The following is a 24,496-nucleotide window of genomic DNA, read 5'->3' on the forward strand; positions in this document are numbered from 1 at the left end:
TCATCTTCTTCCGATACGCTAACCCACAGGGGACGACGCGTTGAGAGATGGCTAAAGCTTTGTAAGGCTTAGGAGGAAACGTATCTACCGAGGTGATAACCCATAGGGGATGTCGCGTCAGGTGCGTCTAAGCTTTGTAAAGTTGAAGATTTCGAACTGAGGCGAGCATTGTTGATGTCAAATGATTTGACAGCTGTCGCGTATTTTCAAGGCGACAGTTGGGTGCGATGCCCATTCTCAGAAAAAGGCTACTGCGGCTACTTATTGTAGATGGCTGATCGTGATCGAGGCGATGCATTTTATGCGAGCATGAGGGTCAAAGCTAGATCTTGGGCGTAGATCAAATATGGTGTTTCATTTCAATGGCTCAGATTTAAGATGCAATGGACGACCTAGATTGATCGCGTTTGAATTCAGTGGTAGAGATCAGCTGGGACGCTCTATAAAACGCGGACTTGAGCATTTTTAGAGTTTTTTTACTTTTGCGAAATCAGAAAATCTATTTCCTCTCGTGATTCTTGCATTTTCCGGCGTTGTGCAAGCAATTTCAGGCGACATTTCCAATTTTTGACGATATCTCATTGTTTGTTGATATTTTCTGACCGTAGGTCCCCCCAATTTCTTGAGTTTCAATAAGTATTTTCCAAGTTTTTTCACATTTTTGTATTTTGCAGTGGCTTCGGACGGTAGTGGGGCTTCGGGAAGGGATTTAGAGGTAGTGAGGGTGGATGAGCCTATTTTGGCGATGCCTAGCGATATCTCCGAGGCGATATTGGGTGGGGAAAATATTTGGAAAAGGCCTGACAGCCGGTAGATACATCAGAACACTGGGTGTCTTCGGATTACCCGTCGAAATTGAAGAAAGTCGATCTGGGTAGACTTAGGGCTGAATATAGAATACCTGATAGTGTAGAACTGATATTATCGGGGCCTGATGAGAGGGCTTGCTATCCTAGGTCGGGGTGTGTGGCTGTGAGTGAGGCAATTTTTAGGGCTGAACTTAGGCTCTCCCTCCATCCTTTCTTTAGGCTAGTGCTGAGGTCGTACGGGCTAGCTCCAACCCAGCTGAACCTGAACTCCTAGAGCCAAATGGTGGGGTCCTAGATATTATGGAAGGAGGCGTCGCTGGGGATGGTGGTACCCTTCTCGATTTTTCAAACCCTATACATCCCTAAGGTAGCGGCTGGAGGAGGGGGGGCAAGACCAGAGGGTGGTATTATCTAACCTCATGGGGTTCCCATACTCTATTCATACTCGATCTACCGAGCTCCATTAAAGAATGGAAGACCTCATGGTGTTGGGCTGCCGGGTGATGGGACACGATGGAGGGGGACCTCCCGGCCTCTCTTACGGTCCCGACGAAGTATTACACACTTAGTGAGTACTGTTGCCCTGCAATTTTGTTTATTTTTCTTTGGTTCGGATCCTAACTATCCTCTGCTTTTTGTTTTGAAGGTTCCCTTTCTCGGTGCGAGTTATCGACACACGACTTCGACATAATTTGCATCGTCTACCAGCTGCCCTTGAGGAAGAGGTCGTATCACGAGCTGATCAGGAAGAACATTCATTTCGTAATACATGACTTGATGTCTTTCCAAGGTAGATATACGAAGCGAAAATGTCGTGTTGGTTTTCGGACCTCTTCACACATACTAATTTGTCTGTTCCCTTGCAGATAACTTCAACAAGAAGAAGCCTCCGAGGCCCGATTTTAAGACAATTCAGAAGATGATGGCCGAGGCTAGAGCCCTGAAGACCTCCTTATCTGCCTACAAGAAGCAGATGGAGGATCTGGTTGATGCCAATAAGAGGCTTCGGCCTCCGCCGGATGAGGAGGTCGAAGAAGACCCTGAGGCAAATTTGCTTAGGAAGGGCAAAAAGGCTACGGGATCTTCAAAGGGGGCCATCCCCAGCTTTGAGGCAGACGACAATTCCAACTAGGGTGGTCCTCAGGGAGAAGGTTATCGAAGCCTTCGTAGCTGTCCCTGCCCTCCCGGCTGCCCCGGCCGAAGCTCCACTTTCAATCGCTCCCCTGTCTCAAGTGCCGGGGCAGCCGAAGAGAAAGAGGGCCCGCCCCACAAAGAAGGTGGATTTTTTGGGCGTGACCATCAAAGAGCCCGTCAAAGAAGTGCTAGAGGCTCTGCCTCCTAAGACAAATACTGGACCGAGGAGTGGAAGGACCACACTGCCTCGTGCACTACCGAAGACCTGGTGGCGGCCAACAGTGCCTGCATAGCCCGGGCCCTCAGCACAAGTATTCAACTGGAGGGCCTCATCAAAGATCTGAGGGCCAAGAACGTCGACTTGGCCAAGCCCCTCGATAAGACGATGATGTATAGGGATGAGGTCTGGGCCGCAAGCGGATTTGGCGAAGCAGGCGGCGAAGGCCCAGCTGATGAGGGCTAATACCGACGTTGAAAGGCTAAATAAGGAGCTACATGAAACTGAGTGCCAGGTGACTGCTCTGACGAGGCGAATTGATCATGCCAACGAGCACCACTGCCTGGTCACATCAGCTCTGGAGGCATCCAACAAGGAAAAGGCTGAGCTGAAGCAGAAGGTGGAGCCCAGGCCGAAGAGATTACTTCCTTGAATGGGGAGCTAAAGTCGGTAAGGGAGGCAGCTGTGCAGAATTTCATTGATCACTTCGACGAGCATCCCATGTACGACGACTTTGCCAACTACTGGGCCTCTTGGAGTGTCCAGAGACTGTTGGGTCAGTTGAAGGAGGTCTACCCTACTTTGGACGTATCCTCTTTGGAGGCAGAGTTTGGTGTGCCTACTGGAGACCGACCTGATAGGTTTGCCGAGAAAGCTCAGAGGCCCCCCAGAGAAAGAGCCGGCGGCCCGGTTGGAGGACGCCCCAGTAGATTAGAACTATTTTTGTAATGGCTTCGGCCTCCCTTTTTGTAACTTGATTTTAAAATGAATGTAATGAAAATTTTTCTTTCGAGTATTAGTGCTTCCTCCTTTTTCTTGTGTTGAATTGTTCATACTTTAGTAAATGAATGATAAGTAATAAGTACCACTTACCGATAACCAGTCGATAAAAGGAGATCAGAGCAATAACATATTAAATAATCGAGGCAACAACTCATTAACTGATTTGACATAAAGAACTGAAGTATCATTACTTCGAGGTTACATCATCCATCACTAAGGCAATTTCAGCACTTAGTAAGATAGGGAAGTTACAAATGAGATCGGATCATGACAAACACATATTAGACAGCATAGAGACTGGATCAGAACATACTTTTATCATTGATAGTACTTTTTCAAGTGTTCGATGTTCCATTGATGAGGCAGTACTCTCCCTGTCATATCTTCAATTTCAAAAGTACTAGGTCGGGACTCCTTACAGATATGATAAGGACCCTCCCAATTTGGTCCAAACACTCTGGCCCAAGTTGGCTTTGATGATTGGAAGACCCTTCTAAGGACGAGGTCCCCTAATCGAAGAGTTCGATTTCTAACTTTGGAGTTGTAATAGTGGGTCATGTTCCTTTGATACTTGGCCAGTTTCACTTGGGAGGTATCCCTCCTTTCTTCAAGGAGGTGAAGTTCACTCATTCGAGTTTCATCATTACCGATCTCATTGAAGTGTGTCCGACGATGCGATGGGACTCCTACCTCGACAGGGCTCATGGCTTCGGCTCCGTAGGTCATCGAGAATGGTGTCTCCCCTTTAGTGGTTTGGCTAGTTGTGCAGATGACCCAGAGGACGTGGGGAAGCTCATCGACCCACGCCCCCTTCGAGGCGTCAAGCTTCCTTTTCAGGGTATGCTTGATGGTTTTGTTCACTGCCTCAACTTGTCCATTTGCTTGGGGGTGATGAGGCGTCGAGAAATCATTCTTTATCCCCAGTTCGTTGCATAAGTCTCGCATCTTCTTGTTGTCGAACTGTCTCTCGTTGTTGGACACTAAGGAGTGGGAAATGCTGAACTTGCAAATGATGTTCTTCCTGACGAATTTTGCAGTATTCGTCTCTGTGATCTCGGCAAGAGGTTCAACCTCGACCTACTTGGTGAAGTAGTCAATGGCGACAATGACAAAATCCGTGCTTCCTCTTCCTTTTGGGAGTGGACCAATGAAGTCGATGCCCCATTTGGCGAATGGCCATAGACTGGTGACTACGGAGAGGTTTTGAGAAGCGTTGACACTTATCACATTTCTAAACGAATTGGCAAGCTTCCCTTTTCAGGGTTGGCCAGAAGTAGCCTAGTCGGAGCACTTTGTATGTCAAAGCCATTCCTCCGGAGTGATTTCTGCAGATCCCTTCGTGGATCTCCCTGAGTATATACGTGGCTTCCTCCCCTCCTACACATTGGAGAAGTGGTGAGGCAAAACCTCTTTTGTAGAGGACATCCTCTTGTAGGACGAAGTGCGAGGCTCTCCTTCTTAACTTCCTCGCCTCTTCTTGAAGCTAGTAGTGATTGATCCTTGAGATAGGCCATGATGTGTTGCATCCATACTGGGGTACTTTCTATCCATAACAACTCTTCACCATCGAAGATGGGGGGCTTCGACAAACGTTCAATGGGGACAATTTTTAGCAGCTTTGAATCTTTGCTGCTGGCCAATTTTGACAGGGCGTCTGCATGGGTGTTCTCAAGGCATGTGACTTGGATCAATTCAAACCTCTTGAAATGTGGGATTAGGTCCAGGACAAATTTTAAATATGCAGCCATGCTACTATCTTTGGCGGCAAAGTTCCCGTTGACCCGACTCACCGCAAATTGAGAGTCGCTGTTTGCCAGGAGCCTTCTGACCTTCATTTCTTTTGCGAGTCTAAGGCCTGCTAGAAGGGCCTCATATTTGACAGTGTTGTTTCGAAGATTTGAAGCCGAATCTTGCGGCCTTCCGGGCTTTCCAAAACGATCCCATCTCCAGAGCCAGTTTCTCCTGAGGGTCCATCCACAAATATGTTCCATGTTGGGGGCTCAGCTGGTTCCATTGCCGTCTCCATTTCCGGTGCTATGGCAAATTCAGCCATAAAATCTGCAGAGGCTTGTCCCTTGATGGCATGTCTGGGTCGAAACAGTAGGTCAAACTCACTAAGTTCAATTACCCATTTTAGCAGGCGGCCCGAAGCATCCGTTTTCTGCACTACTCACTTCAATGGGAAGTTGGTGAAAACCTCGATTGAGTGGACCTGGAAATATGGCCTTAGTTTCCTTAATGCCGTGATGAGGGCGAGTACCAGTTTTTCCATGTCCGGGTAGCGGGTTTTTGTCGGGAGTAGTGCTTTGCTGACATAGTAAATCGGCAGTTAATGCTCGTCTTCTTCTTTGACTATAACTGCACAACTGCCAAGTATAGCAGTAGTAATCCCTGTAGTTTAGGTTTGGATAACAGAGGCGCCTCTCCTAAGTGCTTCTTTAGCGCTTGGAAGGCTTCCTCGCACTCGTCGGTCCATTGAAACTTCTTCCCTTGCTTCAACACTTCGAAGAAGGGTGGGCTCTTATCAGTGGCTCTGGAGATGAAGCGACTGAGCGCAGCTATCCGATCATTGAGGCTCTGGACCTTCTTCGACTTTTGAGGCGACCTCATTTCTAGTAAGGCCCTAATCTTTATCGAATTTGCTTCGATTCCCCTTTGGTTTACAACGTACCCCAAAAACTGACCCGAAGCCACGCTGAAAGTGCATTTGAGGGGGTTCAATTTCATTTTGTATTTTCTAAGAATCTGAAAGGTTTAGTCGAGGTGACTTATGTGTTCATTCGCCTGGAGGCTTTTGATAAGCATGTCGTTCACGTAGACTTCCATGATTTTGCCAATAAGTTCGGCAAACATCATGTTAACCAGCTTCTGATATGTAGCTCCGACATTTTTCAATTCGAAGGGCATGACTTTGTAGCAGTACAGTCCTCTATCTGTGATGAACGACGTGGCCTCCTCATCAGGTCGAAACGTTGGTATCTAGTTGTATCTTGAGTACGCATCCATGAAGCTCAAGAGTTAATGTCCGGCAGTGAAATCTACAAGTTGGTCTATCCTCTACAGTGGGAAGCTATCCTTAGGGCATGCTTTGTTTAAATTTGCGAAGTTTACGCACACCCTCCATTTCTTGCTAGGCTTCCTCACAAGGATCGGGTTGGATATCCACTTCGGATAAATGGCTTCTCTGATGAAGCCACTGTGGCTAAACTTATTGACTTCGTCCTTGAGCGCCTCGTACCTCTTTGAGTTGAGGGCTCGTCTTTTTTGCCGATGTGGAGGCACATGAGGCGTTGATGTTTAGGCGATGGCAACTGATCCTTGGGTCTATTCCTACCATGTTTTCGTGCTTCCAAGAGAAGACATCCATATTCCTTTTCAAGAAGCTTATTAACTTATCATTTGTTCTTTTTCTTTGGGGGATAATGTCTTTCCTATTCGCAAAGACCTGACTGGAATCCTCTGGGTTGACGGAGAAAGTTTCAAGTTCTTCCATTGGGGTCACGTTTGATTTAGAGCCAGTTATTCGGGGGTCTAATTCATCAAGAGGGTGCCCTTCTTCAGGGGTCTCTTCCATGTCTACGTCTTTCTCCTGTTCAAAGGTATGCCTTATTTCAGGGGCGTCGAGCATTTCCAAATCCAGGTCGGATTCGTTCGCAACCTCCTTTATGATTACATTAACAGTACGGGGCTCTAATTATCACAGAGAGTTTAGATAACATGCTCTGGAGTCCATCTGGTCGCCTCGAACTGTAGCAATTACATGCTCAGTTGGGAACTTCAAACATAAGTAATGGATGGAGGTGACAGCCTAAAGATCTTTCCTGGTGGGTCTGCCCAATACTCCGTGGTAGGCTGACCTGTGGTCTACTACCAAAAATTCCATGAAATGTTGGGCCACTAGGGGAACTGAACCCATCTCGATGGGCAGAGTAATTCGTCCTTGTGGGGTGATGCTGTCTCCAGTAAATCCAAATAGTGGGTTGGTCATGGGGATTAGCCCGTATTCAATTTGCATTTTGTCGAAAGTAGAGCCAAATAGTATATCCACTGAGCTGTCATTGTCTACAAGCATGTGTTTGGTTTCGTTTCTTGCTACTACGGCTCGTACTACTAATGCGTCACAATGGATGTGGTGAACTCCTTGTGTATCTTCTTGGGATAAGGTAATCGGAGCCATCCTGTTGGCTTCTTGGGACTGTTTGACTATGTACGTGAGCATTGGCGGATCTTTTGCTTCCCTTGTGTAGTTCCTTTGGGCATTCCTAGTGTTGCCGTCGCTGTGATGTCCCCCGATGATTGTGTCGATTTTCCTGATGATTTGACCTCCAAAAAATGGGGCCTGATCTCTCTGTTCGGACTATCCTTTATCCCTCGATCCTCTTCTTCGAGGTGATTGATCTCTATGCCTCCTTTCACTCCTGTTTGGGGAGGCGAATCTGCGGGGATGTTCGTCCCTCCTGGAGGGATGTGGGTTATTCCGATCTGAGCGTCGCAGAGCGTCTCTGCATTCGCTGGTGTCATATCTATAGAGTTGGTGGAAGGTGCAGAACCTTGCCCCTTCTAAGGCCTGCTTGACCGCTTCTTCTTCTTCTTCTTTCGACTACTATTAGTACCCCTAGAAGTTCCTGCCTCAGTAGGGGCATTCTCGTATGTCAATACCAACACTGCATTTAATGTGGTAGAAGCTAGTACTTGTCCAGACGTGGGAGCAATTGTATGCCCTGCCTAGGTCCATTGCTGGGTGACAAGGTACGCTGTGGGTCCTGGACCTACCTGCCTCTGAGGCGGAGGGAGTCCCTGTGCGGCACGATTTCGATGATCAATCATCTCTTCACTGACGATCTCAACTCTCATCATTTCCACTAGTTCGTCATAAGTGGTAGGATTCTTGCTGCGCACATCCCTCCAGAACAAAGTGTTCATGTTGAGGCCACCTTTCAAAGCTGAAAAGTGCTTCTCTGTCAGTGACCTATTCGCAGTAGGTTATCTCATCCGTAAACCTGGTGAGGTAGCTTTTCAGCGTTTCTCCAGGGACTTGTCTCATATCTTGCAAGCGTTGCACTGGGGCATCTCCTTCTCTACGTGAGAGATACTGGTTCGAGAAGGCCTTTTTTTAGCTCTGGCCAACTCCTAATGCTCAGAGGAGGCAACCTGCTGTACCACACTTCGACGGCTTCGGCCAGGGTTAGGTGGAAGGCTCTGCATTTCAAAGCAGGCGAGGCTCCCCTGAGACTCATCTATGTCATGTACTTCGTGAGGTGCTTCTCCAGGTCCTCTTTTCCTTCATACTTGGAGATTTTAGGTGGTACGAAGTTTGCAGGCATTGGGGAGCCTCAGATCTCCCTTGAGAAAGAGAGATTATCATCATCATCATCAATCTTGTAAGATCTACACGGCCCTTCGGAGTCCCCATCATCTTGCATGTTTTGGGAGGTAGAGGTGTTCTTCCTCGGCTACCCCAATCGACTAATTTTCTCCTCTCCTTCCTATTTTTAGGTGGAAGTGGCGCTTGTTCTTGCTCTTTCCCTTGTCAAACTGATCTTTCCACTGAGCGGACCCTATTACTAGGGTCCCGCCCTATCCGGTCAAAGACACTGACTGACCTTTGTGCTTCACATTCTGGTGGGAGGTTGTCCCCCAATTGCGGTTCTGCTGGTTGGCTTCCTTGCATATAGGATGTGAATTCCGTACCCACTTCTCTCTCGAGGGGGGGTTCTCTGTGCTGGCTCATATGGTCTCGGGAACGAGAAGCAGGGAGTTTACGAGCTGGGTAAGATTCTTGGGACATTTGGGAGCCCGGTGACCTTGGGCTCGCATGGAGAATTCATGCATCGCCATATTCTAAGCTATGATCTCTCTCATTCCCGCAGCTATTTGGGTCATTCCTTCAGTGAGCATGACCGTTCTTTCACCTCGACGATGCCGGTGATGGGGTCTTTGGTGAGTAACATTGTTTCGGAGCACCTCTTCTTCAGAGGCGTCCATCCTGGGATTTGCATCCTCATTGCTGGAACTCATCTTATCTACTCCTTTTTCAAGAGTGATGAGAATCTGGGCTGTAATTCGACTTTGTTCTTTTTCAAAAACGTCCCATTTTTAGGGTAAGTCAATGGTTTTCCGGTGGATAATGTAGAACTTTGGATGGGAAGTTTCCCACAGACAGCACCAATCTGTTGACCTCGCGAATTGTACCTCCTATGTGGCCAACCGATAGCTGCTCCATGTGATCCTCCCTGCGTGCAATCAACACACGGTCAGATGTACACGGTCGGAACCAGTTGGGGTGGTGGCGGCCGCATACACTCCGACAGTCAAATTAGTATTCGATGATCGGAACAGTGTTTAGGTTGTGCAAGTGAATGGGGAAGAGATTATATATATTTTCTTGTTATGGAAAACTAAGTTACAAGAGTTTCATTACCATTGCATCTTGTCAATCAAGTCTTGGGTATTTATAGGTGAGGAGAATCGTTGGATGTGGGACACGTGTATGCATTTGATGGCGTGAGGAGTCTGCTCATAGGCGTCAATTAGCCGCATCTATAGAGTGGGCGGGTAATAACTTCTCCTGAGTTGAGTTGATATAAAGTTAATACGTCACATCAACTAGACCCATGGAGACGTCAAATTAATTGGGCCTTGGGGACACAGAGGATCTTGACGCAGATTCTCTTTCTGAAAGTGGCGGCGCATTGCGATTCGGCGTCAAGGACGCTTCGTAATATCAAAATCACTTCGGGTTGGCGGTGGATACCTTGTATTACCACTTCCGAAGTGGTTCAGATATTCCGAAGCGTCTTTCAAAAGTGGTTCAGATAGGGGCGTAACAAATTCCGAAGCATCGTTCCGAAGTGGTTCAGATAGGGGCGTAATAAGCTATATGAAAGAGATTTCTCCACCAAAAGCTAATCAGCCTTCAAACTCCAATCCTACTAAATCTGATGAAGCATCTACCAGGATTGAGGCAAAAGGGGTGAAGAATACAGTTTGTTTACCTGTAACTGTTAAAGATTTTCGTTCTAATTTGAAAATACAGTGGAATCATAATCAAACACTGTAAATTTTAACAATTTAAATATATTAAAAACTTAATAGGAAATAGATTGCAAAAAGGTAAACCCGTGAGGTCGGGATATAACATTTTTCTCGGTTAAAGAACATGCTTAGCTTGTTTATTAAAGCTTTAATTTTTATTTTATATTAAGTACTTTGCTTATCTCCGTTTATTACATTAGTGAAAATGCTATCATAATGAACCGGAAAATATAAGATTTATAGAATCGTTAACTGATTGATTTTACAGTCCACCTTGATAAAATCATGTATTTTGATGCATTTCTTCAAGAAAGAGAGGATGAGAAACCACTGGTTCTCGCAGGTTGTGATCAGTGAAGACGAGGATGACGTGCCTCTGGCCTCATGTCGCTCAGCTGGAGAGAAGGAACAAAGGAAGGTGCGTCTAGACGATAAAGATGAATTTGAAGTAGAAGAGAAATCGCTAGAGAATAAGAAGCAGAAGAGCAAGGATCCCGAGCTAGAGGCCGAGAGTCAAAATGAGGAGGAGGAAGAGGCAGCATTGGACATTCCTCCCGACAATAATTTTTATTTATTTTATTTTATTTATTTATTTTTTTTTTTTTAAAGAAGCTAAACATTGAAATTTTAAACTGTTTTATTTTAAAAATAGTTATGAAAAATAACAACCTTCAAACATCTACTGGTATTGAAGTTAACGACGTGAAGAATACGGTTTGTTGCCTTGTAAATGTTAAAGATTTTCGTTTAAATTTGAAATATAGTGGAATCATAATCAAACAAAGTAAATTTTTACAATTTAAATATATTAAAATCTTAATAGAAATGGATTGCAAAAAGGTAAACCCGTGTGGTGGGAACGTAACATTTTTCTCGGTCAAAGAACAAGCTTTAGTAGAGCTGGACATGGTCCGGTTCGGTTTGGTTCTTAGAATCGAATCGACCCGAAATTTTCGGGTATTTAGTAAGTGGAACCGTCAGGTCCAAATTTAATTATAGAACCGTTCAAGTTTAGTTCCATTCGGTTCCATATTATAATTAAATTTTTTAATATATACAAAGTTACATTAATTTAATTAATGATATGTTCAATATTAGCTCTTACAAAATAACGTAGTCCAATTTTATGTGTATTTTACGTCTCTCTTTGTTGAATTCTTCATAAGTTTGATTATTAAAATCACAGGAAGAGAAAGATAGTGATCTCAAAATAATTAAGAGAGATGTTGTAGAATTTTAATTCGATTTTCTCCAGTAGAAACGACACTACAGAAGAGTAACAGATTTGGATAAAATTGAGGTCACTTTGATTAAGTTGATTTTGAACTGAGAATTAGAAATAAAAAAATTATATTTTGTGGTTTGAACTAAATTAACTAGTTAACAAATTTATTTAGAAAAAAATAAAATAATTTTGCTTATTTAAAATAAGTAAATTAAAAAAAGTAAGGAGATTCGGTTCTTATTCGGATCTTCAGGTCTTGGCCTAGAATCAGAACCGAACTATACCCATCGGTTCTTGATTCAAATACCCGTTTGGGTATTTAACTTGAGAAGAACCGTCGGGTTCGGTTCGATCGGTTTGGTTCGGGAGTTTTTCCAGCCCTATGCTTTAGCCTATTGTTCAGTTTTTAAAGCTTTTATTATTATTTTCGATAATATTTTTTAAAGAACACTTTTTGTTTGCTGGGCTACTTTATATATTTTCGACTTTGTTTATTTTGTAAAACGATACTTTGATTGCGGGTTGAAGTCTGTTTTATTCATTATAGAACCCGATTATCAAATATTATCAAAATACTTGTGTGTAGTGAAACTTTATTGAATGTCACTGGTATTGTTATTAAGACATGTATAACTTGATCGTTGTCTTGAAATTTACTCTGACACGTACTCGTCAGTATCGACTGTTGTGGAATAGATGTAGATGAACTATCATTCTTAATAGTTAGTTGCTGGAATTCTCGAAGTTCGATTACAACTTTGAAGTGAACTGTCATTTGAAAAATTTGTTGTCCTAAATCCTACTCGCATGTTATGTACTACATACACGATTTTTAATATCTTTTTTTCTTTTTTTACTTATAATGGTAAATTGTAATTCTCCACATGTTTAGAACAACTATCGTTCTCGACTGTTCTTCACTGGAATTCTCGACAGTTTAGATTCTTCTACAGATGTTTGATCTCATTTGTGTACAACTTCAAGTGGATTTGCTTCAATGCATTTGTTTGTTTTGATTTCATGCGTACGACGTATCATTTGACATTTCGTATTTGTTGATTTTCTGATTAGGTTCCAGATGAACTTTCCATTCATTTTGGCTGAAAGCGATCAATTACACGGCCACATATCGTAGCATAGCAACATAAAGTACATCAAGACTGTAGTTGACCGGTTCGATCAAGGTCAAAGAACTGATTTCGATAACTCTTGTCTGGGTTTCCTAGCCCGTTTTCCACAACTTCAATTCTCTACACAGCTCATTCAACAGCTTGTGCTTAGAATGGTGAGAACTCCAAAGAGGAATGAATTTTGGTTCAATATTTAAGGACACATCACATAATTTAGATTACAAGAGTACGCAGTGGTAACTCGCCTAAAATGCGGTCTTGTGCCTACATGCAACAAATATGATAAAGTCATGACGAAGACACGACTGAAGGATAAATACTTTAGAATGAACGATCGGGTTAAAGACTAAGAAGCACGGATACTGATATGTAATTCGAGTACGATATGGAATGGATACGCCTATACCACATTTTGAAAAAATTAGGATATATCGACACGTTTTATAAAATTCTACATAATTTTATTAATATAAAAATACATTAATTTATAAGCATGATAATAAAAAGGGATAATTGTAGCAGAGGCCCCAAACCTTTATAACATTAGCAAACTTTTCCCAAAACTTTGTTTTATTGCAACCGTCACCCAAACCTTTCGAAACGTTGCAGTAGAGGCCCTTTTGAACGATTTTCATCCAAATGTCTGTTAGTTGACTAAGAAATTTAACTTTGACCACATTTTTAATATTTTTGAAAGGGTAAAATAGCAACTTTTCATTTACTTCCAAAATCAGCCACTACCATTTCAATCCCTTCAAAAAGGCAGAACGTATTTAAGAAGAAAGAGTGATGTTTGGAATACCAAAAGAATTGTCACTTTGTTGCAATAATTTGCTTGCAACTTGTTGAGCGGGTTGTTCTCTGGCAACACCCAAACCAACGTTCAAACCAATTGACGAGGATTCTATTATAAAGATGCAAATCACTTAAATAGATACATAAGAAACTAATTGAGTAACTTTTAAGTAGCAAAAAAATAGTACAGATATCCATATGTGAAGGATAATCTTTCATGCAACTGAAAAGGAGAAACTTATATTACTCATTTTCATCCTTTTCTGAGACTTGGACTTTCTTTAAAAAAAAAAAAAAAAAAAAATCGTCTTCTTCTCCATTTTGGCCGTAACAGGTGGAGGTGGCAGTGGCTGATTTTGGATTTGAGGTGGGGGTAGGGGATGGGTGAGAGGAAGAAAACGATTGGTTTTTTTTTTTTTTTAATTCTTAATTCTTATTTTTTCTAAGTTAATTTCTAACTTATTTTAATGTAGTAAATGGAAAGTTACTATTTCACTTTTTCAAAAATATTAAAAATGTGGTCAACGTCAAATTTCTTGTCTGGGGCCTCCACCGCAACGTTTCGAAAGGTTTGAGGTGATGGTTGCTACAAAACAAAGATTTGGAAAAAGCCTGCTAATGTTATAAAGATTTTGGGTTTCTGTTGTAATTATCCCTAATAAAAATAAATAAAGCACTAAAGCATTTTATTAGCACGGTTTTGCATATATTAAATATTGTCTATTTTTAATAATAGAATTAATGTGACACAATTTTACGTTTATTATTTAATACTAGTCATTATTTATTTCCAATAATAAAAATATATTTGTCAACAGTAACACGACTTCAATACATTGAAAGATTAATGTTATTGTACATTATCAATAAAAAGTTTAGTTGTTAATTTTAAAACTCTAATTGTGAATTTTCAATAAATATTATTGATATTCAATAAGTTATTTAAAAAATTATAAAAATGCATATTGGATACATGTCGAAAATCATTCAAAAGTGTGAAACAATTAAAAAATACATATCGAAAATTTAAAAAATAAAAATATATAAAATGATTAAAAAAAAGTATCTGGTACGCATCAGAGAGTATCGAAAAGTATTGGAACATGAGAAACGTATCGAATACGAATACGTAACGAGTTCTACAAGTGTCAACGCTTCTTAAGTTAAAGATTTAGGATCTTGAGAGTTGACAGTTTCTATCATAAGGTAGTATAAACCATTCTTCTTATGTCCCTTCATAGCTACAAAATATCCTTTCATCACTTTCAAAGTATTATTTTTCAAATTTGAATGTATGACTCCTATCTTCAAGAATTCCCTGCGAGATGAGGTTTCTTTTTGGATTTGGGACATGTCTCACACTCTTGATTTGTCTAACAACTACAGGGATACTTTGAGGGTTATTGTCACCTATATATACTTTCTTGGATTCTAACATTGGTGGAGATATTTAGTTGCCAACCGTTTTTACTGTGCATGCGATGGTGACTGCTCCAGTAACACATTTAGGAGCAGTGGGAAGAGGAGTCAAGCGAGTCGTGATGAATTCGGTGTTGGAAAAATGGGTGATTTATGTGTAGATATTTATCATAATGTAATCAATTAAATAACAGAAACATAATTCAACAATAATATAACATAAAATAGAGAAAAGATTTAGAAAGCAAACTTTGGGAGTCACGTCGAAAACGTTGTCCTAAAATCGTGTTGCCTTCCCTTTGTATATGTTCTTTCGACACTACACGGCTCCAAGATAAATCTCATGTAACTATCCTTCTATGGGTACAATTATAGGGAGATAAGTAAACGATTCTCTCATCTAGTTGTCAAAATAGTATGAATATGATATAAAATTGTAGAGAGGACAATACTTCAAGTTGTTATACCAAACTATAAAATTGACTCTCTTCTATAGCGTATAACTTAACCCCCACAATAATGAGAATTATCCCAATTAAAATATAAGTTACATTATGAAATAGGTGTTTTAATTTTATATTAAAACTAAAAATTAAAAGGTTTTAATTTGAAAGGTTGAAACTTTTATTCTTGAGTTATAACCTAAATTATGAGATTTAATTTTATATTAAAAGTTAATAATTGAAATCAAAATTGAAAATTAATATTTCTTGTGAAAGTTTAAAATTTTTAAAAAATGTTCCAACACTCGGGCACAGAAGAGTCTAGCACATCCAAGAAACCTTGTATTAATCCATCACTAAACAACGCTGAGGGTAGTGACACTTGAAGAATTCTGCAAGTGAAAGTCTGCTCTAGGAAATTTCACAATTGACTGATAATTATATTTATCCAAGAGCACAAATGATTAAAGAGTATGATGCTTAGATTACTGTTTTCAATCTTGAATTTATTTTCATTACTTTGTTGTTTTCTACTGACTGCTTTTATTTTAAGGTAAACTTTTCAAGTAAATATGCTTCTTGTTCGGCCATTGCCTGTTCGTCGACACGAACTCATGGGCTAATGACAGTAACAGCATCGTCTCCTTAATTTGTCGTTACATTAATTTCAAATGAACGCAACTATGGCTACACTCTGATATTATGGCATGTTTAATTAAGAGAAGTGGACATAACATGATTGCCTCGGATATTTTCGAAAAATGAAAAGACATTATTCACTATAACAGGTCACGGAGGGAATCAATCGGAGCCACATTTAAGAAAACTATTGTTATTTAGCCCTCGTTTGACCCCCATTTATTGAAAATGAAAATAGGGGGAATAATGTTTTTTTTGAAAAATGAATGGTTGAAAAAGAAAGAAAAATTTTCGATTTACGTGTAATATTACTTTATGGGGGTGTTTGAGCCACATTATTTTGGTAATAATGCATTTTTGAATAGTGTATTGATGGAACATGTGTGGTTAAAAAATAAGTAAAAGTTTTTTATTTGCGTGTAATATTATTTTATTGAAGAATGTGTGATTGAAATGATATTAAATCACTGTTTAAGAATGTATTTTTTTAGAAAAATGTGGCTCAAATAGGCCCTATGGAAGATTATGTGATTTAAAATAAGAGAGAGAAAAATGAAATTTAATGGGGGCCAAAAGGAGGCTTAGCATCACTAGTGTTATAACCAGATTAAGTGACCCATTTAGTTGTATTTCTTATTTAAACTCTTATTTCGTGAAAATTAAATTCAGATCTTGGTAGATTTTGATAAAAATTGATGAAACGAGTAATTAAAAAGTTATGAATTTCCTGAAATATGTGATTAAAATTAATTGTTAACTTTGACTTGAATTAAAATATGAATTTTAACTTGTATCAAACAGGGACTTAATGTCACATTACTGCTACATAGACACCGGTGTTTAAATAGCACAGAAGGTAGAGATCAATCGAGTTATCGAAAGAAAAGTGCCTTCTTGATTGTAAAACTGTGCTTCTCAATTTCACTTCATAATTGTTGCTATCGCCCTTAAAAGTATGAGTTATGCTATATTATCAGATTGATTTTATCAAAATTGTGTCAGATTAACACTAGGCAATATTTCATTGGTAGTCGGCCCAAAAATATTTTTCAATTACCAATGAAATACTGTCAAGTGTTAATCCACCTCAATTCTAATAAAATCAATCTGGTAAAATGGTATAAATGTAAAGATATTTTGTTTTGCATCATTTTCTCTCTTTCAATTCTTATTTCCAAGCTGTCCCATGAAACTATATGAGAAAAAAAAAAGTGAAATTTATGAAAGAATAATTTAAATTGAATTATTCATGAATAATTTTGTCAAGTAGTCCAAAGTAGTAACGGCATTTACTTCATAGATAATTGGTAGCATGTCGACAGATTTTTTTTTTTGCAATGCGACATATCGAGAAATCAAATTTTTTTTTTTTTTTGGTAGCATGTCGACAGATTTCTGTTTCTGCAATGCGACATTATATCCAGTAGTTGGCACATCGTTTTCTTCATAATTACGATGCTATTTTGTCTTTTTCTGTCTTCAAATCTTTGCATCACAAAATTTGATTTCTGGATATTATCACTTGCTTTTACTTTCGCCAACTTGATAGGCCAAATTATTTCTTAAATAAAAAGATATTCTTCGTAAAGGATTATGCAGGGACGGATTAAGGACTTAATTAAATAGCTAGGCTAAGATGTAAAAGAAAAATTTCCATATAACTTTTTCTATATACAACACAAATAAAAATTAATTAAAATATAAATAAAAAAAATTAAATCTCAGGTTGGCCCCTGAATCCGTCAATTAGTGTATGATAATTGGATCGTGTCATATGTACCCGGGCGTTGATATGCCCCTCACGGCAGGAGGATCTGTGCATTTCTTTTTTCGGTGCGGACCCCCTACTCGTGAGAAGCATGTAACTAGGTATGTCAACGCCCCATGCCCGAGTACAAACAGCAAAATTCATGATACTTTGTCAATATTCTCAATCGTCTAAAGGAAGAATGATGGTTAATACGTCTCTAAAGGTCAAGTGAGGTATATTCACTGAAGTAGTAGGTTTTGTGTTCTATTGTCTTGATCGGCACTACTATATATATAAGTGGCTATGGAAAGTGAGGAATCCGCCCCACTGCCATCCCTAATCACACTTATGACTTATCTTTTGGAACTTGTTTCAAGCGTTAAATTTAGCCAGTGGTTGGGAGGAATTTTATACCAGATTTTAATTATTTTTATAACCGTTGTGCTAGCACCCAGGCATTTTTTTTTATTGAATTCCTTTCTTACATTGGGACCCATTTGTATTTTCACAACACTTAAAATTCCGATGAAAATCTTTCACAAATTGGTGGCAAACAAGACCTTAGTCTGGTTCAATATTAGGTGTTGCTTATCTAGCATGCATTATCACTAGGATGCTTGTACGTTCAATCGAGCATAGTTATGTAGATATGGAGGTTATTGTCAAAATGTTCGAGGTATTGCTATACCTAAATGTACTTGATAGGCATTTTGGTCGACTGTTAAAAAATAAGTTAAATAATACAAGCCCTTATTTGGTTTAGTTAAAAATTAGATATTTAATAAATTAGATAAAAATTGATGAAATGTATGATTGAAAAATTGTATATCCTGCCCCCCGAGGCATAATTCAATGGTGCAAAGGATAGGAGTGAGGTACTCTCAACCTTGCTGATAGCCGCAATATGAGGGTTCAATTCCTGATATATGAAATTGGACTTTTTGTGGGTACCAGTGTATGGATAAGTTCTTTTTCCCTGTCCTGTTGAAGCATATCCCGCGATTTACCTCATTCACGATACTCCAGGAGCGGGGCGGTGGGGGCCCTCAAGATTGGAGTTCAACATTTTTTTTTTTTTTTGTAAAATTGTATATCCTATCTAAAGTGAATTTTTTTTTTTTTAAAAATGGAATCAAACAAGTAAATAACCCAAAGAGGAATACAGTTGGATCCGTTAACCCCGCACAATTTTTTCGTTCAGTAATCCAGAAACCTGCTGGCCCACTTTATTGAATTTTTACAAAAGCCATGTAGATATATGGCCACAAAAACACTTCCAGACCAACCAACCATTACAGTTTGAATTTTGAGTTTTGATTTTTAATTCAGATCTGATCAGTTGAAAGTAAAAGAAGAAGATCAAGAAATGGGGAGGATGGATTATTTGGCCATGAAACCTGATCAAGAATTGCTGAATGAAGATTTCAACGAACTGAAAATGGCTACCAAGAAACTCATCAATCACGCTGCAAAATTGGGTGGGCTAGGCTTTGGGACTTCTTTTCTCAAATGGGTTTCCTCTTTTGCTGCCATGTGAGCTTTTTATTATAATCTTGTTTCAGTATATGAGTTTGTGTGTGTGTAATATTTGCTAATTTATATGCAATTGATAGCTGGGATTAAACCCTAGAAAATAATGAATCTCCATGTAGCGGCTAATAAGACTGAAGTTGAAGGTGAGTTTATTCAAGTTAGATAATGTGGAGTTTTCTTGACTATGACGATGTGCGGTTGGTTATTTTTTATTATTTATTGATTTATTATTATTTTTTTTGAAAAATGTAACTTGATCTATTGACATTTACAGGGTGAATTGTAGTTTTGGAAAGTCATGTTTGAAACCTTTAATATTATATGATAAATTCTTACATTTATAGCTTGTTGGTAAGATAGCAAGAAAAGAAGTTTGAATCTCGTTTTTTATATTGTCTAGATGTGTCCAATACGGTGTACCAAACAAGTCCTTAATGAACGATGAGTTAACATTTAGCTTCTTCTTTTACATTTTAATAAGTTATTGTCTGGTTTGGTAAATTCTAATTGATATCATTAGATCTTATTTTGACTGTTAAACCACAATTCTTCAGTCATTAAATTTCGTAATCTGTTGTTCACTTGAGGATTTTGTGGTGTAAATTGAGGATTACACCCATGAAGGACTTGGAAACCAGAATGCAATAAAAAATTGAAGAGCATATAACAATTATATGAAAATAGGATGGTGTTCTGAATGTCTGATAGACTGATAGTGATACAGAGTACAATGGATACATAGAAAATGTTAGGTGAACACTCGAGGAAAAATCCTGCAGTTTCCGTAATGGGTGGAAATCTTTTTGCATCTCTCTTGACGAAGGTCATATTGACAGCCTCATTTAAAATGCTGAATCCTCTTTTGACATAGTCTGGTTTGTTGCAAGGGATTACGATTTCCTAATAACCTGTGTGATCTATATAAAAATTAAAGGTTATCGTGAAAGGTAATCTTCATGTGTCAAAGTACTTTTCTTACAGTTCCTTTGATTACTACTAGAAACGGGTAGATTATTTGGACCCGTTTTGAGTAGAAGTAACTGTTGAAGATAGTAACTCGATCTAGAAGATATTATTTTTACATTGAATGAATAATTAGCATCTAAAAGTTCCATTATCTACTCAACTGTATTAAAACATCAATTGTGTATTCCCTTTTGCTTGTTTGTGATTCCAACTCTGATACTTGCAGTTATTCCACATACAGAGTAATGTCACTTTTTGCAGATTGCAATGTCTACGTAAAATTTTCACTCTACACCGCATATATTTGTATAATTCGTTCACTTCTTCCTTACAGTTTGCCTGAATCGATCATCTTTAACTCTTGAATGGATTACTAATGTTAATCAGAAAATTACTTGTTTACTGCAGTTATTTATTGGTCTTGGACCGGACAAACTGGAAAACAAAGATGCTGACTGCACTCCTAATTCCATATATTTTCTTTAGTTTTCCTTCCATATTGTTCAACTTTTTAAGGTGACAATCTCTACCTTGATACTGTTCAACTAGCATTTTCTTGAGCAAAATCATTTTTCTGATTCAGCACTTGGCTTTGTGGTATAGGGGAGAGGTTGGAAGATGGATTGCAATCATTGCAGTTGTATTAAGGCTTTTCTTTCCCCGACATTTCCCAGGTAAACTCGTTATCTTCTGACGGTTGAAAACTCATGAGATTCAGTTTTACCATCCTTTAATGGCTTCTTGTTCCTGTTGATTAAGTTTACTTGTTTATCACTGCTTTTTGTTCAATGGAAAAAAACTAAGAGCATGTTTGGTATGCACTGCAATGGACAAGACTTTGTTTTCTTTTTTTATTACCATTGAGCATTCTATAGTCAACCTAAGGAACCCAAGTATTTTAGTTTTGCATCCTTCTCCTTTAGATGGTGCATCTTTGTAACCATTATGTAGTCAACAAATTTTTAGATTATGCACTTATTGTTCTTGCAATTCGGATCATATTCTTTACGTAATTTCTGACATGAGAATATATGCACTAGTAATTATAAAGAATCGATTTTAATTATATAACTCCACTTCAAATCCAAATTGAATCACTTTCCAATCCCCTTGATATATGCTAAACTAGAGCAGCCCCCAATAGGACTAAAGAAAAAGAAACTAAATCCATTTAACTGTTTTATATGTGGTTACAGATTGGCTAGAGATGCCTGGTTCATTGATTCTTCTTCTGGTGGTTGCTCCAAATTTCTTTGCTCATACTCTTAGGCACAGTTTGGTTGGCGTTGCTATATGTCTTGCCATCGGTTGTTATCTTCTGCAAGAACACATTCGATCATCTGGTGGATTCCGTAACTCCTTCACACAAAGCCATGGCATTTCAAACACAGTAGGGATTATTCTCTTGTTGGTCTATCCCATATGGGCTCTGGTAGTCCATTTTGTCTGATGCATCCTGGAATCGACGTCAACCATGCTTCAACCTCCTATCATCAGTGAGGAACATTTGTCCACATTGAAAAATGTTTCATTTCAAATGTTCAAGGATTTCTTTTTACTTTCATCATCATCATCATCATCATCATCATGATTTGTCTGGGAAGTAAAACCTAGTATCCCAAAATATAATTTTTCTTGCAATGTGACTTTGCTGTGATGTTTGTAGACTATTATGGCTGCTTCGGTACTGACGTTGTGTATATATTGGAGTAGATGCATTTCTAAATTAAGCAGTTACATGTACGAGAAAAAATTATTCTTCAAAGCTTGAGACTTGGCCAAGCAATAGAATATAACTAAAGCCCCGTTTGATTCCCATTTTTCTTAAAATGTATTGTTCTCTTTTTTTTTTTTTCAATCACATTTTTTATTAAAATAATATTACACGTAATGCAAAAACTTTTCATCTACACATTCTTTATCAATTTACTATTTTGAAATTTATTTTTCCATAAAAAAATGAATGTCAAATACCTTCGGCCAAGTTGGTTCTGGAAAAAAAGCTTACCCCTAGGCATCAAGTGGGCCCACGGCCTGTGCACCCACACCATGCTCCTGTTTGGCATAGTTAAAATTTAGATTTTTAGTTGCAAGTTCCCTGAAAACTCTGTCCGTCTTTTTCTCCCTACTAGACAAACAAGTGGATTCTCGTTGTCTTTTCAATGGGACGAAGACAAAGAACTGATAGATACCCATAACCATCTTCTTGTCACTAAGGGCTCAAATCATAAAAGATGACTCTGGGTCTTATGAAATGTGTGATTACGATTAACTGTTGATTTTAATTTTAAAAAAATTCAATTTTTTAAATTAGACCAAACAGAGTATCTAATATTGCTTGATCGGGTTGGACCTTTTTTGGGGACTGGATATAAGTCAAGATTGGAGTAGCATATTAGTCATTTCAAAAACCACAAATCCTAGCTAAAATCCTGTCGAAATTGACCTTTTGGGTGGCTACGTTTATGAGAGGTCGGAAAAAATAGGTACTTATTGGGTTTTCGGGCATTGATTTTGAGTAGTTTTTACAAAAAAAATAGATAGTGTAGTTTTTTACCGTATCTCTTAATCCACGAAATCTGTGTATTTTTGTCGTTTCTCAAATTCTTTTTTAATTTTACCTTCTAAAGAATAATTATTTTTAACTCACATATTTTGTTTAGAACTAACTAATAAATAAAAATACAAATAGTAAAAAAAATTATTTAAAAGTAGAAAAAAATGCTTTATAACTAAAAAAATTGCTTAAGTTAAAAAATAAATAAATTATGTATAAGATAAAAATTCACTTTTTATTAGAAAAAAAAATTGATTATAAACTAAAAATGCACTTAAAATTAAAATTAATTCTAAGAAAATATTTTATTTTTTAAGTTAAAAATTATTTAGATGTGAAAATTTTCATAAAATAAATTATAAATTTTACTATAGTGACATATAAATAATTTTCTTAAAAACTTTTAGAATCGTTGAGTAGTAAGGTTGAACAGTCTCATCTTTAAAAATATCCTAAAATTCAAACCTCTCAAAATTGTCCAAAATTGGTAATTGTATTGTAAATGGTAAGTTTATTAGGGTTTATCAGTGAATGATAATTGTACCCCTGCAGTACTAAAAATTATTATCGTTGTATCTCTAATTTTGCTCTATAAATATAAAGTTTTGGTTCTTAATAAAACATACAAGTTTATTAATTTTTATTCTCTCTTATCTTTTTTTCTCTTTTCATAATACGGTATCAACACGAAAACTTAAATCTTCAAATTTAGAGAATGTAGTAATTTTTTTTCAAGCATAATCATATACCGCATGTACCAAAATTAATTTAACGACATGTGAATTTTTCTACATACACATACATCAAAATGGGGTTGTTTCTTCTTCTACGTCTTCTATACTTTTTTCCTTATACAAATCTATATTGATTATTTTATTATATTCATAGCAATTACTTTGTCCTATTTGCTTGTCTATATATGAAATCAATATGCATGCACGTTTGGAAGATTTTTTACTTATACATTTTTGGTAATTAATTTTTCTATATAAATTCATATCATATCTATATGACAATTAAAATTTTTAGTATTCTTCTGAAAACTTTAAATTAATAATTTATCACTTTATTGCTCATGAAGTAACACAACATTATAATTAATATTTTCAGAAGAATATTATGCTTATTATTCCTGAAGAATGTAATATTATTTTTAATATTCTAGAAGAATATTGATTTATTACTCTTGAAGAAACAATAATAAAATATAACTTGCTCTAAAAATAGCATATATCCTAAATAATATATATTTTATTGTGTTCTTGAGAAAACATAAATTAAACAACTCAATAATAGATTGTAATTTTTAAAGAAATATAATTTTTTATATTATTAACATACTAGGAGAATGTTAATTTATCGCTCTTAAAGATCATGAATTATAATTTTTAATATTCCAGAAGAATATTGTCATGTTGCTATTGAAGAAGCAATAATTAAAGATAATGTGTTCTTGAAGTAGTACAATTTTTGAAAAATATATTATTTTGAATTCATGTTTATTCTTGAAGGAAAATATATAACTAATGTGATGAGGACAATGATTAGTTTGACTATCTAAATGATATATGCTTATATAAGTTTTAATCTTATTTTTCGAAATTAAATTATTTAATATTATCTTATATTGATTAGTTGGATCATCACTGGATTAATAATGTCAAAAATTCAAATGGATATTTAACAAAGAATTAGAAGATTCTTCAGTTCAATACTTATAAAAAATTTGTTCTCTTTCATGAAATTTTTCATTAACCATTACTACCTAAAATATGGATTGAATTTCTTATACTTCTGAAAATTAATTAGGCTAATAAATGGGGCTCATAATTCTTCACATTGATCATCTAAATATTATTTGTATCTAATCTGTAGTTTGAGAAATTATTGCTCAAATTTTAAATGATGAGCATAATTTCCAAATTATATAATCAAAATAATGTCTTGTTAATATTAATGAGCATAAATCTCAACATTTTAATAAGTGTTAGTTGGGATGTCGATAAATTGTTTAACATTATTGTTTGTTAAACGTATCCAATTAATTTAATTGAGAACAAA

The 24,496-nt window shown here is 37.5% G+C and overlaps 1 protein-coding gene across 1 annotated transcript; it reads left to right on the plus strand.

Moving 5' to 3' along the window:
- The first annotated feature begins 18,599 nt into the window (after nt 1–18,599).
- LOC111378889 (cold-regulated 413 plasma membrane protein 2-like) lies at nt 18,600–21,694 on the plus strand. Its single transcript, XM_023002169.1, has 4 exons — nt 18,600–18,912; nt 20,287–20,394; nt 20,482–20,552; nt 21,075–21,694. The coding sequence occupies exons 1-4, from the start codon at nt 18,746–18,748 to the stop codon at nt 21,326–21,328; spliced, it is 600 nt and encodes a 199-aa protein (XP_022857937.1). The 5' UTR covers nt 18,600–18,745; the 3' UTR covers nt 21,329–21,694.
- Nucleotides 21,695–24,496: the final 2,802 nt, after the last annotated feature.

Source organism: Olea europaea, unplaced genomic scaffold, assembly GCF_002742605.1.
Source record: "Olea europaea var. sylvestris unplaced genomic scaffold, O_europaea_v1 scaffold1896, whole genome shotgun sequence".
NCBI classification, from domain to species: domain Eukaryota; kingdom Viridiplantae; phylum Streptophyta; class Magnoliopsida; order Lamiales; family Oleaceae; genus Olea; species Olea europaea.

What these genes read in the sequence shown, in the direction of transcription:
- LOC111378889 (XM_023002169.1), top strand. Translation starts at nt 18,746, where the DNA reads ATGGGGAGGATGGATTATTTGGCCATGAAACCTGATCAAGAATTGCTG. An exon ending in GTTTCCTCTTTTGCTGCCAT is followed by an intron (nt 18,913 to 20,286) that starts GTGAGCTTTTTA and finishes TGTTTACTGCAG; the next exon opens with TTATTTATTGGTCTTGGACC. An exon ending in ATATTGTTCAACTTTTTAAG is followed by an intron (nt 20,395 to 20,481) that starts GTGACAATCTCT and finishes TTTGTGGTATAG; the next exon opens with GGGAGAGGTTGGAAGATGGA.